The following is a 15193-nucleotide window of genomic DNA, read 5'->3' as shown; positions in this document are numbered from 1 at the left end:
AATCACCAGGGTATGTATACATTTGATCAGGGTCATTTGGGTAGTTTCTGCTGCCATTATGATTTAAAAAGAGTAAACACAGTTTATTGATAATAAATGGCTTCAGCCAAACACTAACCATGAGTGAAAGAAAAGTTTTTGTGTTATCATTCATATTCTCTGAAAAATGGCCAAGAAATCATAAATTCTGCCAAGGTATGTAAACGTATGAGCACGAATGTATTTGCAGCACAAAGGTGATTTTTTTTTTGCAAATGAGCCTGTAGAGCATTGCAACGATGATCAGTGAATCCCATACTACTGCAGACTCTTCTCCAACTTTATGTGCTTACCAAGGTACGGACTTTCAGTTATTGAGATGAGAGGATGTGTCAGTGGACTATGATTAAGAACTACAAGTCTGGGTTGGCAGACAGGACCTGTAATTCATTCATTCACATATCTCTATAACAATCAAAAGCTGTTGTGGGGGAGAAGAGCCCCTGCTCGTTGTCAATTAAATGTGGGGAAAAGTCCACTTGGCACCATGGCACACCCTAAATATGGATGTAACATGGTCTAAAAAGCAGAGTTGGCCTTTAAACTTGTACAGCTGTCAAAGGGGGCCCATACTTGGGACCATGTCAAACCCTGGAGCCACATTGGGTCACACCTTTTTAAATTCTTACCCTGGCATTCATCTTCACTATCTAGCTCTTCCTCAGATTAAATCGACAGTTGCCATTTTCTTCTGAATAGCATAAACTCTGTACCTGAAAAATGCACATTGCACCAGTTCAAAGTGGGAGTGCTGTCCTCTGAGCCACTGCAGCCTCTCTCTCAAGTTCTGGCTCCTGACTTCCTGTTGTGAGCTGACAACACTGCCTCTGCTGCACTGAAATCTCAAGCAGTGTTGTCAGCCCTGCCTGAGTTACAGAACTAACCTCTATAAAATAAAGGGGAAGATGTTTTGTAATTTATTAGTGAAGAACTCTGGAGGGCTGACGACACTGCTTCAAATTTGTGCAGCAGAGGCAAGGTTATCAGCTCACTAGGATTTCTGGTAAGAGCTCACTGGATTTCTGGCAGTATTTTTGCATCATTTTTAAGCAGAAATAACATGGGAAAGTTTGCATGTAATGCAGAGATGTGCTAAATGTTTATAATGTTGCCCAGACATAGGGATTGATTTACTAAAGGCAAATCCACTCTGTGCTACAAGTGCACTACAAGTACACTTGAAAGTGTACTTGTAAGTGCAGTCGCTGTAGATCTGAGGGGAAGCTCTGCTGATTTTATCATCCAATCATGTGCAAGCTAAAATGCTGTTTTTTATTTTCCTTGCATGTCCCCCTCAGATCTACAGCAATTGCACTTCCAATTGCACTTGCAGTGCACTTTTAAGTGCAAAGTGGATTTGCCTTTAGTAAATAGCCCCCACAGTCTTTGTTGGACTTCCACCCCGCTATTATGCATCCATGAAGCAGAATAACAGAATGTTCTACCCAAATCAGGAGTTATTCAGCACAACAAAGATTTTCCAGCCTTTACACACTTCTCTCTTAGGCAGACAACACTGCTCCAGTCCCAGCCTTCCTGTAGGACTGGTTCTCCTAGCCTCTTGCTTAGGCTCTCAGTCTGTTCACACACAGACTATCTTTGTCTTCAAGCCGTCACTCACTGTCACCAGATGATGGTCTGATTCAGGCCTGCACACACACTTCCAGCATGTCTTTCTCAAATACTTCCTCAGCCGTAATGGCTTACACTGGACACTGGACCTGGACACTTGCACAAGGGGTGTCCTCTTCAAATGTTGCCCCAGCAGCAATACCCCTTGACTGAGTGCAGGCATTTATATTCAAAATCCATATATTCATTATAAGGGTTCCTCACTTTTGTTATCTGTATCTCAGCCACCCTTTCCTTGCCCATGTGAATTGCATGACATGCCCACAAAGAGCAATTGTATAGTACTTTTGCTCCAATTTTTGGAGCTGACACAGGGGCAGCTCCAGACAATTTTTTTTTTGGTGGTGTTGCCAGGGTATTTGGGGGAGCTAAGTCCCAAATCCTGAATCCTGAGTAACAATAAAAACAGACATACCATTTTTTTCCCACAGAATAGATGCAGGTACTCCCCCCTTGTCTCTGCCCCCTACCCACCTCCCAGTACCGTCCCCTTTAGAGAATACGGAACCAAATAGAACTTTGTGGTGCTATGTAATTTATATGAAATGTGTTAATGATAGCAAGAAAATAAGTAAATTAGATCCCCTACAACAATAATCCCCCCCCCCCCCATCAACAATAGACCCACCAATCAGCAATAGACCCCTGCAACAAAATACCACCTTCCTCAGCAGCAATAGATCTACCACAGCAACAATCCATTCCCCAGCAATAATTGACCCTCCTAGTGACAATAGATCCTCCATCAGCAACAATAGACCCCTCCAACAACAATAGACCTCCACAGCAACAATAGACCACTCTAGCAAAAATAGATCCTCCAAGTGAAAATAGATCTACAGCAGCCAGAAACTATGGACCTTCCAGCTTTTTCCCACAAAAATAGATCCCCAAAGTGAAAATAGATCTACAGCAGCCAGAAACGATGGACCTTCCAGCATTCCCCCACAAAAATAGATCCCCCGAGTGAAAATAGATCTCCAGCAGCCAGAAACTCTAGACCTTTCAGCATTCCCCCCGCGGGTCAGAAGTATGTAACAATCCTCTACATTGCTGGTTAGTTGCCAACATTTAAAAAGAATTAGGAGCATTGGAGGGGTCATGGCAATTTATTATAAGCATTATCTCTTTATTGAGACCATAAGTATTTGCCTTACTCCTCTGCAGTATATCTCAGAGCATTGGGTGTGTTAATGATGTTAAGTACTGATTGTATGTTCTTGCGAAGTTACCTCCTAATTGTATCTGTGGCATACCCTTCAATAAAAAAATAAAAAAATTGAAAAGAATTAGGAGCAACGCCTTGAGGGCATGAAGAAAAAAATGTGGTGTACTACGTGGGACACATGCTGCCCACCTTGAAAAGATTGAGAAGAAAAATGTGTTGATGAGGGTGGTCAAAAAGTGGACATGATCAATATAGTGGGTGTTGCTTCAGAATATATAGCACCAATCATGTGTTGTAGCCAGCAGTAACCTCAAGCAAGTGACAACCCCCAGCAAATGTCAGAGCAAGCAATAATAAGCACCAGCAAGCATTCATTCCAACTCCCAACAGCAACCCCCAGCATTGGTGTTCAGTTGTTTGATTTACCTGAGAACTCACTTCAGCAAAACTCCCCCTCTGCCATGCTGCTTCCAGAACTGTAATTTACTTGTGGGGCGCAAGATCACTCCTTCTGACATAGCTAAGCAGAATTGGGGCAGAGTGTTGGACCTCATAGTGTGTGCTTTATTTAAGTTTAGGGGACCTCTAACACACTCAAGCACCCCTTGGCACTGCCACTGCACAGACATTTGCAGATTACCCACAAAAGAATCTCTGTATTTTACTTGTCCTCCCCGCTTAACAACTATTAAGATATAAAGGAGCAGCAAATCACAACCATTGTGTAGTACTGCAGTCATTGGAACACTGTACATTTTTGTATTTATGTATTATTACATGTGAACATGTAATCTGGAAGACAGTCATGGGAATAGTGTGCTCCTACTAACACTTCACCTTTATTGGGGCAGTGAGCTTTTTGACAATATTCAGTCACCCCCAAAATTTTTGCAGTAAACTGACCAATGTGCATACAGGGCTACAGTGCCGGGACAAGGTCCTCTGGCACCCAAGGTAAAGATGTCAACATGCACCAATCATCACTACCACAGTGCCCAGGGTAGATTCCTCTGCCTTGGCCTAAACCTGCAGAACTAGATGGAGATAAGGAATAAGTCAGTAAAAGCAAAATTGGTTTGTAGTAATGCAGATGTGGCTGCACATTACCTCTGCTTATGACTTTTTGAGTCTAATCATAGCAGTTTTTTTCCCTAGGTTGTGCTGGAGTGTGTGCTAAAGAAGGAACTGGTCTATAATAAGGTCACCCCTACTTTCCACCATTGGAGGATTGGAGATAAGAAGTTTGGCCTCACATTCCAGAGTCCTGCAGATGCTCGAGCTTTTGATAGGGGTATACGTCGTGCCCTTGAAGATCTCACTCAAGGTAATGTCCTGTTGCTTTAAAGGGATTTGTTATAGAAGAATCATGAAGGCTGCTGTTTCTAAACACTCTAATTTTGAGAATGAGAGCTCCCTGACTTCCATGCTTGTAAGTATAGTGATAAGGAATCCTGACTCATTTACATCATGCTTGTTCTGGGGCTGTGTGATTCAGAATTACTTGGGACAACTAGCATTTTCTGCAGAAGACCAGCAATGGCAGCCTCCATACTTTCTTCATGACAGTGTCACTTTAATTATAGCGATGTTTTATCTTGGGACACCATAGCCTCATCTAATAATACATTATGTTATGATCATGCTATGTCCTTTTTTATGTAAATGTATTTTTATGTAAAGTTATAGGGCAAATTATTCTAAATTCTGTATTTTCATTTGACTTTCTATTATTCTTTGTGTGCTTTCCATACTTATAAAGTGTTCTACCATGTCTCAATATGGACAGAGTCTAGAAGCAGCAGGATGGAGTCTAGAAGCTCTTTCGGTTGAACCTAATATGGAGTCTGTTTTTCTGGGAGATATACGTGCACTAATGGCACAGTGTAGTTTCATAATGCCATGTAGTAGTGTTGGAGTTTAGCAATGCTTCCAGAGTAAAGCCTTGTTACCATAGTGCTGCCATGCAGGCATTTATGTGATGTCACTGTAGTGATTCGGAGTAACCAGCCTGATGCTACAGTACCATAGGTTTGCGTCCAACCAGTGACGTCATTCTGCTATAGAGTGATACAGCATTAACAGAGTGAGGTAGAGTTATCAGTATGTGGCCATGTTGTATCAACACAATGATTCCATGTTACCACAGTAATACCATGCTGCCAGGATGATAACTTGTTACCATGTTAGTATTGCCATGCACTCAGTATTGATGTGAGTTTAGAGAGAACCTTGCTGGTTACGACAATGATACAACATCACTCTTCCCAAGACCGCGTGCTCTCTAGCATCATTGTCGCCTCCTCCCATGCTCACCTCCAGGACATCTCCAGAGCCTCTCCCATTTTCTAGAACTCCCTTTTCCAATCTGTCCAGCTACCTTCTGACTGTCTGCCTGTAGGTAATCCCTCAAACCTAATTTCTTTATAGAAGCGCATCTTACCTCTACCTAACCACTGGAATTGTAATTTTCCAACAACTTATCCCAACACAGTAATTACCTTTTGTATCACTTGCCCTATCCTTTTAGACTCTCAGGAACAGGGCCCTCCTAACCCTCTTGTATTGAATTGTACTGTAAAGCCCCGTACACACGATCAGATTTTCCAACAACAAATGTTGGATGTGAGCTTGTTGGCGGAAAGTCCGACCGTGTGTATGCTCCATCGAACATTTTTTGTCGGACTTTCCGCCAACAAATGTTGGCTAGCAGGTTCTCACAAATGTTTGTTGTCGGACTTTCCGATCGTGTGTACACAAGTCCATCGGACAAAAGTCCATGCATGCTCAGAAGTACGAGCCGGAGATATAACTAGCGTTCGTAATGGAGATATCACGTACGTCTTGTACGTCACTAGGTTCGTAATTGTTGGCCAACGTTTGTGTGACCGTGTCTATGCAAGACAAGTTGGAGCCAACATCCTTCGAACAAAAATTCACGGTTTTGTTGTCAGAAAGTCTGATCGTGTGTACCCGGCATTACTGTACTGTCTCCCTTTGTATTGCAAAGTACTGGGCAAACTACATAAATCCTGTATAATAATATAAGGTTTACTGCAGTGACCCGTATTTACTATAGTGATTCATGGTTACTAAAGTGATTCCAAATTATTAGCATGTCCACATTTAAGTATTCTGCATGGACAAGACTGTGGTTGATTAGGTTGTGCCATTTTTATTGAAACTTAGCAGGAAGGTCTTTAAAGCGGAGCTCCACCCTAAAGTAGAACTTCCGCTCATCGGCTTCCTCCCACCCTCCGGTGCCACAATTGGCACCTTTCGGGGGGAGGGGGGTGTAGATACCTGTATAATACAGGTATCTGCACCCATTTCCAGGCATAGCTAGCTGCAGAATATCCACAGATGCCCGCCCCCCTGTTGTGTTCTGGAAAACACACAGTTCCCAGAACACAAAGGGGACCAGTGAAGACGTGCCCATGCGCAGTAGGGAAGACGCGCAACGCTTCACTTCCTAATTCCCTGACCGAGGATGGCAGCGGGGGCTGCTGAGAGACGAACGATTGCTCGTCATCTGCTGCCGACATCGCGGGCACCCTGGACAAATAAGTGTCCATTTATTAAAAGTCAGCATCTGCAGTATTTGTAGCTGCTGGCTTTTAATATTTTTTTTAAGGTGGAGCTCTGCTTTAATACAACCAAAACCAAAAACCTGCTGTAGTAGTCTGACTTTCTTTTCCCCTCCTCATCACTGTTGCTTGTGCCTTAAATTTCATGTTTACAGAGATCTGTAGGCATTGTCAAATGTACTGACAAGATTTTTCATATGAACATTTATACGAAAATCTGCCAGTGAATGACCAGCTATAAGCCTAGTACACACAATGAGAATATCGGACGACCAAATGTGCTTTTTTCTTTTTTTTTTTTTTTTTTTGGATGCGAATTTCCATATCAAAAACGAATAGGTTACTAAAGTACAAAAATTCTCATATGACAGAAGAAAAATTTGGAAGTGATGTAATGTGTTTTCGTGTCTGTTCTTTCGGAAAATTTCGGACAACAGCTGTGTACTAAAGATCAGATTATCGTACATTCAATTCAAAAGCAGTGCTTCCTGTATGATATTCTGTTTGTGTGTACGGGGCTTTAGTATATGCTGGGGAGGGATGATGGATTCAAGCGAACTTGCCCTGAACGAACAAGGGATGGGTTTACTCCAAAGCTGATCCTTAATCTTTAAAACAATAATTCTCCCACTCTACAAGACTCTGGTCTGGCCGCACATGGAGTGTGCTGTCCAGTTCTGGGCACCAGTCCTCAGGAAGGATGTACTAGAAATGGAGCGAGTATAAAGAAGGGCAACAAAGCTAATAAAGGGTCTGGAGGATATTAGTTATGAGGAAAGGTTGCGAGCACTGAACTTATTCTCTCTGGAGAAGAGACGTTTGAGAGGAGATATGATTTCAATATACAAATACCGTACTGGTGACCCCACAATAGGGATACAACTTTTTTTGCAAAAGGGAGTTTAACAAGACTCGTGGCCACTCATTAAAATTAGAAGAAAAGAGGTTTAACCTTAAACTACGTAGAGGGTTCTTTACTGTAAGAGCGGCAAGGGTGTGGAATTCCCTTCCACAGACGGTGGTCTCAGCGGCGGGCATTGATAGTTTCAAGAAACTGTTAGATAAGCACCTGAATGACCACAACATACTGGGATATACAATGTAATACTGACATATAATCACACACATAGGTTGGACTTGATGGACTTTGTGTCTTTTTTCAACCTCACCTACTATGTAACTATGTAACGCAACCTCAATTGTGCAAAAATATTAGCATTTAGGTAATTCTGAACTGTTTTAAAAAAAATTGAGTATATATGATTTAATAACTTGTGGATTTCCTCCAGGTGCTCCTTTTAACACCTTTTAAGTCTAAATATATAGGTAGGTTCTTGGCGTCTACCATAATTGGCACCAGAATGTGGTTTGCGTGGTAGGGAAATTCGATTGTATGATCCATTTGCGTAGGGATAGATGTGGATAGTTCTACTGACTCTTCAAAGCACACACAAGTTGAGTTTGTAAGTCGTCACTCGAACGCAGTCTTATATGCCGCAAAATACCCTCGCTACTCCCCGGTGGTGCATGCTGGGAAATGACTGTGCTGGTTATAAATCTGCAGTGTCTCTTGGCATTTTATCCCATTTAAAATATGTTCTTTGGATTTTTTTGTTTTCTTTAACACATATTGCAGAATGGATGACTGCTATAATACTAGAACATATACGTCATTAGCCACATGTTTGGTATTGAGAACTTCAGAATATACTGACTGAATACGATAAAGGTATTTCTAATCTCTGCTATACGTATTTGAATGTAATACATCATGTTAAGTTACCATCATCCTGTGCACACCCATGGAAATTTCAAATACGATCAGGAATTGGTGCGGGAGTTTTAGAATGTATCAGGATACAGAGCAGGGAAGCCTTAGAAAATTGTTGTAGCCTTAAAGAAGGATCTTCTCAGTCATCAGGGTAAATCCACCGTATTGTATGGGGAAATTAATGGCAGTCGCCCTTATAACTGTATTGAAGGATTGAAAATATGTTGGTCTCTATTGCTGACCTCTGTTGCTGAAAATGGGAGTTGGGAGCTGTCTCTGCCCTTTGTCAGTAATTAGGAACAAGCATGCAGCATGGGGAGTCAGAAACCAAAACCTCCTGTTCTTCCCTCTTAACATATAAGCCCATTGGCTCATTAAGGCAGCCAGGCAACCAGCACTTTCATAAAGAGAGGTTAGCAGTGCCAGCTTGTGTCCATTAACACAGGAAGTTTCTTACCATGGCCAGTTGGGAAGAATGGAGTTGAGAAAACCCAGCCTGCAAAATTTTGTTTAAAAAATGTGGAGGAAATTAATGTGCAGATGTGCTGCTTTTTTGATGTGATGTCAACATTGACCTACACTCAGGTAACCTTATCCTACAATCCGTGTGAGCTAAGTCTGATGTGATCCATAGAGCACTGACAGTAATTATTCTGCTGTTGAACAGCCTGCTTTGGCATCCATTACATACTGTCTCTGTTAAGGTGCTCTTCTTGTTCCTATACCCCGCCTCTAATGACATCAGAGTGGGCAGTATTTTTCAGTCAAACTCCTGATAGGCTCCTATGGGCCATCACATGTGTAGTGCTTTGATGGGGAATGCGAACTTCACATCCTACTCCCAAAGCAAAATGTATTCGGGCTGCTTAGCCATTTACAGGAAGCCTTGTATTTCATCAAAGAATACAAGGCTTCCTCTAATTGGCTGGGGTGCACATTGTGATGTTATCTGCCACCTCACCACCTCAGTGAGTCTAGATGCACATCTATGCAGCTGCGCTTGATGCGTTTTTCAGTGCATTTTGTGTTTTTAAACCAGCGTTTTGTATGCAGTTTTCATGCATTTTGCATTTTATGTTTCTTTTTTCCTCTTTAAATGGACTGTAAAACACACCGGCCACTGCATCCTTAGCAACCGATGAATCATCCATCAGCTGTCAGCCGGCAAAAAAAATTTACAAAAAAAATGGGATAGGGTTTCCGCACAGGTCCATACCAGGCCCTTCTGGTCTAATATGGGATAGGAGGGGACCCCCGTGCCAAATAAAAAAAAAAAAGGCACTGGGCCCCCCCCAAAATCCATACCAGACCCTTATCCAAGCATGCTGCCTGGCAGGTCCGGAAAGGGAGGGGACGAGCGAGTGCCCCCCCTTTACAGCTGACACATTGGTTGCTAAGGACGTGGCAGCCAGCTTCCCGGCCCCCTGTTTATATAGCAATCAGCTATATACAGTGGTAAAATAAGAACTGCAAAACACATCAAAAATTGCATCCAAAATGCACCACTTGCATTTCTGGTACAGCTCCATCGAAGTCTATTAGCTGTAAATCTCTGGAAAAAAGTCCCAGACCCTTTACGAAAAATGCACCGCCCGCAAATCGCATATGTGTGAACTAGTACCATATGAAACCATGTTAAATGGACTGTAGTGCGTGTCTGCAAACTGCAAAACACACTAAAAACCGCATACGTGTGAACTTAGGGTCAATCAGAGGAAGCCCTGCATTGTGATGAAATACAAGGATTTCTGTGAATGGCTGAGTCAATTTGGTTTCCCGGGAGGGGGATAGGAAATCCCCATCGCACTGCCGGAATACAGCACTGTATACTATATGTAGCTGGTGCTACATACAGTTTATACAGCTCTCTAAGCGGGCGCATCTGTTAATGAATCAAATAGTTTCCTTGGACCAGCCCTAGCATGTGTTTGTATGCATGTGAGATGGGGACCCTAGATTGTAAGCTCCTTGACGGCAGGGACTGATGTGAATGTAAAGCTTTGCACAAAATGTTAACATTATATTAATACCTGCAATAAATCTAAACTCTAACTAAATGACACCTAGTTTGCTAAAGCACAGCATACCACAAACCATTGCCAACTTTTAAGTAAAATACTAATTTTAAGTTTTTTTTTCAGCTGTTGTTGCTGACGATATCCCAGCGATTTTCTGCAGCCACTTTCTGTTTACAGCAATAGCAATAGCTGTGTGCCATTTTTTTGGGGCAGGTTCCTTGATGATGACACCAGTAAACTATGTGCCAGTGTAATGTGTGTGGAAACAACTACTTCTAGTTTCCATCTGAAGCCCACAGGACAGGGTGACAACCCATGAGAACAGTTGGGCAGGCAGGGATATGGCATTGTCACCATAAAATAAAATAAAAATGAACAACATTAATATGTTATTGCTTAGATTATATTTTAGCAGTTTCATGTACATATACTTTAATTTGCAGAGTCCAGTAGATTATCATTATTTTGTTTTTAGGTGTATATAATAAAGAAAGGTGTAAGAATAGTTTACTGATTTGTCTTTGTGCTGTCAACAGGTTTTCCCACATCCCATGGAGAAGCGGAGGTTCCAGAGGATGGCCCACAGGTATGTCATATATCTTTGACCACTTCCAAATAGTTTGTCTAAAACAGAAATTGCTTCTTCTGTAACCTATCCTTACTCATATGCACAAAATGGGCCAAGCGGTTTCTCAACATGTCAACTCTTTATAAAATTGTTAGGGGATCTGGTGGCCAAGAGCCAAGGGCACGTCGGACTAACTTTCTATTACTGATGGAATACAACACAAGGGAATTGTGTAAGAACTTCACACCTGTCAGGTAACAGAATGATTACTCATGTGTCAGACTCACTAATGCCGCGTACACACGATCGGACCACAGTACGCCGGACAATTCGATCGTGTGTGGGCTCCAGCTGACTTTTTCATCGTAAAAGTCTGGCGGACTTAAAATGTAGTTTTGACTCAAAATTTGTCCGCCGGACTTGGCTTTCAGCGGACAATCCGTTCGTCAGTGTGCTAGTCCGGCGGACTAAGAATGACTCTTGCTCTGAAGCAAGTACGAGAAGGAAGCTATTGGCTAATGGCTATTGAACTTCCTTTTTCTAGTCCTGTCGTACGTGCTATACGTCATCGCGTTAGAAATCGCCAGAAATCGCTGCGAGCGCTGATCACTGTGTTCTGGGGGGACAGTCCCTTTTTAAAACACAATACTTCAGCGGGGGAGATCGCCTCACTAACATTGCGTGGTTAGTACAACGACCTCTCCGTTTGTTTGTTTTTTCAGCATGCTGGGTTGAATGAAAAAAAAAAAAAAACGAAACCAGGCCTTAGTTGTCTGCTTTAATCCAAAGGCATTTATAGGATTAACATGAAACCCCAATAACAAAAATGTACTTTCCAATTTTGCAAGGAAGGGTTACATCTGTGTCAGGTTTCTACTGCTGTCTGCATCACAACTCAGAAAATTCTGCTTCCTTCCCGATCCAATGACACAACAAAAAATTAGAAAGTCTTTCCAAATTGGGGGTAATTCCAAAACGTGGATCTCCCCAACTAGGACGCATGCATCAAAAAAGATTTGACAGCGATTCCAGCTCTACTCAAAACTATAAAAATTGTTTTGTCTGGAAATAAAAAAGCCCTTTAATAAATCTACATGTGGGATGTAGGCTTCAGATTAATATGTGTGTCTGGAATGAGCGTGACGTGTGGTGGAGTCACCCAGATGTCCGACATGACAAAAGCCAAATGAATGCAATAGTGGCTTACATTGTGCTCCCACATACAAGTACTGTGTGGTGTACAAAGTAGGATGTAATCTAGCTGTCTAGAGGCTGAGGCATCCACTCACAGGTCACTATTATGTAAACCAGACCCCCATGTGAGGGAACCTATGGGCTATGACAAATGGGCAGTGTGTAGTTTAACCTTTTAGGTTGTAAATCTAATAACCACATGTTGTGGTGTTAAAGCACTGAGCACAGCTGGGAGCTTGGACACATACTAACGATCATAAATATGAGCTCTGAAGCTTTTAAATTGCAGTGTGTAAATGTATTTAATGTCCTTCATATGTGTTGTAGATGTTTCACAGCTTTTCTATCTAAATCCCACTGTACCTTCCTGCTGTACACTTGGCAGATCTATGATAGGAAACTCCAGATAAAGTAAGGCTGTCTAATAGGGATTAGCCCGCGCTTCGAGTTGAATGTAAGTTTGCGTCGAACATCGGGTGTTCGTTTGTTTTTAAACAAACCAAACATATGGGGTGTTCATGGAAAATTAGAGCGCCGCGGAATGCCCCATAATGCACTGCGAGATCGCAGTGTATTGCTGTATGATGATTGGCCAAAGCATGCACCTGACCTGCATTCTTTGGCCAATCACATCGTGCTCTGAGAGAGCCACAATTGGCCAAAGGCAGGGTGAAGGAGCGGTGTGTATACCGCACCTCCACCGCTCCTGCCCATTAAAATCAACCCTTTCTCAGCTGCTAGTGGGGGGTAAAAGTGTCCCGCTATTGGCCAAATGGCGCCGCAAAATTTACGGTAAAGCACCGCTAAAAATAGTGGCGATTTACTGCCGACGCACCCACTGCCCCAGAGTTTCTGCGGCTTGTAGCCGCCTATCTCAAATTTTATTATATTTTGACGGGCATTCTCTGTACTCGTATATGAGTTTTTTTATATGATAAAGCTATTATTCACTTCTGCTACCCATGTACTGAACTCAGGTGAATTAGTTCTCATCCATTGCCTTGCCAGGACTTTCCGTGCAGAAAAAGTGTTTCATTTAGAAAGATTTAAGTGAATTTGTTCATATCTAGCTCTGAGCATATCCCCAGCAGGCAAGGTTTGGGGTGCAGTGTAAGGGGGGAGACCATTGTATTATGTAAGAATAGTACAACTTGTGTCCAGTAGCCTTGTACCCTAGGGCAGCTCCAAATTAAGTGATAAAATGTGCTGGTTTCCTGGTTACACATTGGGCGAAGAGCAGTTTGGTCTCCTTTTTACCTGAATATTTTAAGAGTATATAGATCTGTGTGAGACGATCAGAACGTTTGGGGGAGATTAGTTTGCATGTGTCCAGGACATCACTCCATCCTCATCCTCTGTTGCCCCCACGTTCACCTCCCATCTGGCCTTCAGCTCATATGCTGATGTGGAAGATGGAGTTAGTAGCAACATACTGTAGAAGACGAAAATGTGTTTCTTAGGGTCAGAGCTTCTTATCACTTCCATTAGTGGATTTTTTTCCAATTGGGGGATACCAGTCGGGAACTGTGCTCTTAAGGCGTGTCGGATTTGTAGGTATCTGAAGAGCATGCGAGTCGGTAATTCGAACTCAGAGCTAAGTCTTTCAAAAAGTTTTATTTTGCCATCAAGAATTAGGTGGGACGGGTATAAAATTCCCCTAGAGCTCCATATCTCAGAGTCTGGGATAGATTTAAATTCAGGGACAGTCACGTTGTGCCATAGTGGAGTGTGGTTTTGTATCTGGGGTAGTTTGAATGTATCCGTTACAATGTCCCACAAGGACCTATAGTGGTATAGCATTGATGTTCATGGTCCCGCCTCCTCTGCACCTCTCACACTCCCCATGGTTGCAACAATGGGGTCTCCTGTTGAGTGTGTCCATTTGGGGCACATAAAATGTAAAAATCTAGCTCTGTCTGTTTTATCAATGTGAAATAGTTGCGATAGCTGCGCCACTAGTTAATGCATGTTAAAGTCCGGTAACGCCATCCCACCCAGATCTGTGGGGTTTTTCAATTTGCCCTAGAGTAGTTTACGCCTACTCTTTCCCCATATGAATGATTTAAGTATTGCTTCCATAGATTTAAAGTGCTTAAGCACCAAGTATACCGGGGGAGTGCCATATCATATAAAGAATTTTGGGCAACAACACCATTTTCACAAGATTTATACATCCCATAACTCCTATCAGCAACCTGGCCCATATCTGAGTTTTGTGCTTAAGCATTTCAAATAAGGTTTTATATTGAGTATGAAGTAGTCTGCTGGGACCCGACTGATCTCTATTCCTAGCTATTTGATTTGAGACACTCTTTGTAAGGGTAAGATGGCCTGATCCTGGGTTACTGGGAAACTGTCTAGAGCAGGGGTCTCAAACTGGCAGCCCTCCAGCTGTTGCAAAACTACAAGTCCCATCATGCCTCTGGCTGTGGGAGCCATGCTTGTAACTGTCAGCCTTGCAATGCCTCATGGGACTTGTAGTTTTGCAACAGCTGGAGTTTGAGACCCCTGGTTTAGAGGAAGTATTTGGGATTTATCCCAATTGATTCTGAGGCCTCAGAATGAGCCAAGCGATCTATCAGGGCCTGGGCGGTGGGTAAGGCCTCTGTTGAGCCATTCAAGTATAGCAGGGTGTCATCAGCATAAGTACTGACCTTTTCAGTCATGTGTCCTACTATATTAGGGTGAGAGCGTAGTGCTAATGGTTCCGCCACAAGTGCATACAGTAGTGGGGACAGAGGGCATCCCTGTCGTGTGCCCCCGAGAGGGGAAATTTGTCTGAGCTCCACCCATTTGCCAGCTCTCTAGCCTCAGGGGCCTGGTATAATAATTGTACCCACTTGATAAATCTAGGCCCTAATCCAAATTTTCCCAAGCAGGTCCACAGCGCCACTCTACCGAGTCAAATGCCTTGGCGGTATCCAAGACAAAGACCATTCTGGCTCCCACATTTTTATGTGGAGTTTGCAGGTTAATAAACAGCCTTCTGAAGTTAAAGGACATATTCCTACCTGGCATAAAGCCTGACTTATCCTTGTGTATCAGGGCTGACCAGAAAATACACCTGCACTGTTTTTCCCAATGTAGCATAGTGTGTTGCTAAGTCTGGCTGTGCGCTGCAATGCAGGCTTTTTGGAGGTGCGTTTCGTAAGTGCTTTTATTTTTCAAACTGAATGTCAACACATTAACGTATACATGGCGCGTTAAATTGTGTTGAAT

The 15193-nt window shown here is 42.7% G+C and overlaps 1 protein-coding gene across 1 annotated transcript in view; it reads left to right on the top strand.

Moving 5' to 3' along the window:
* SPRED1 (sprouty related EVH1 domain containing 1) overlaps positions 1-15193 on the top strand; it is a 121747-nt gene that overhangs the window by 82147 nt on the left and 24407 nt on the right. The window contains exons 3-4 of the mRNA XM_077464757.1: positions 3995-4163; positions 10749-10798. Coding sequence (XP_077320883.1) covers positions 3995-4163; positions 10749-10798 — 219 coding nt within the window. The remainder of the gene's footprint in view (positions 1-3994; positions 4164-10748; positions 10799-15193) is intronic.

The sequence above is a fragment of the Lithobates pipiens genome, unplaced genomic scaffold (assembly GCF_037356315.1).
Source record: "Lithobates pipiens isolate NorthernLeopardFrog02 unplaced genomic scaffold, aLitPip1_a1.2 Scaffold_30, whole genome shotgun sequence".
NCBI lineage: Eukaryota > Metazoa > Chordata > Amphibia > Anura > Ranidae > Lithobates > Lithobates pipiens.
Note: the sequence above shows the minus strand (reverse complement) of the source record. Positions and strands in the feature narration are given on the sequence as shown.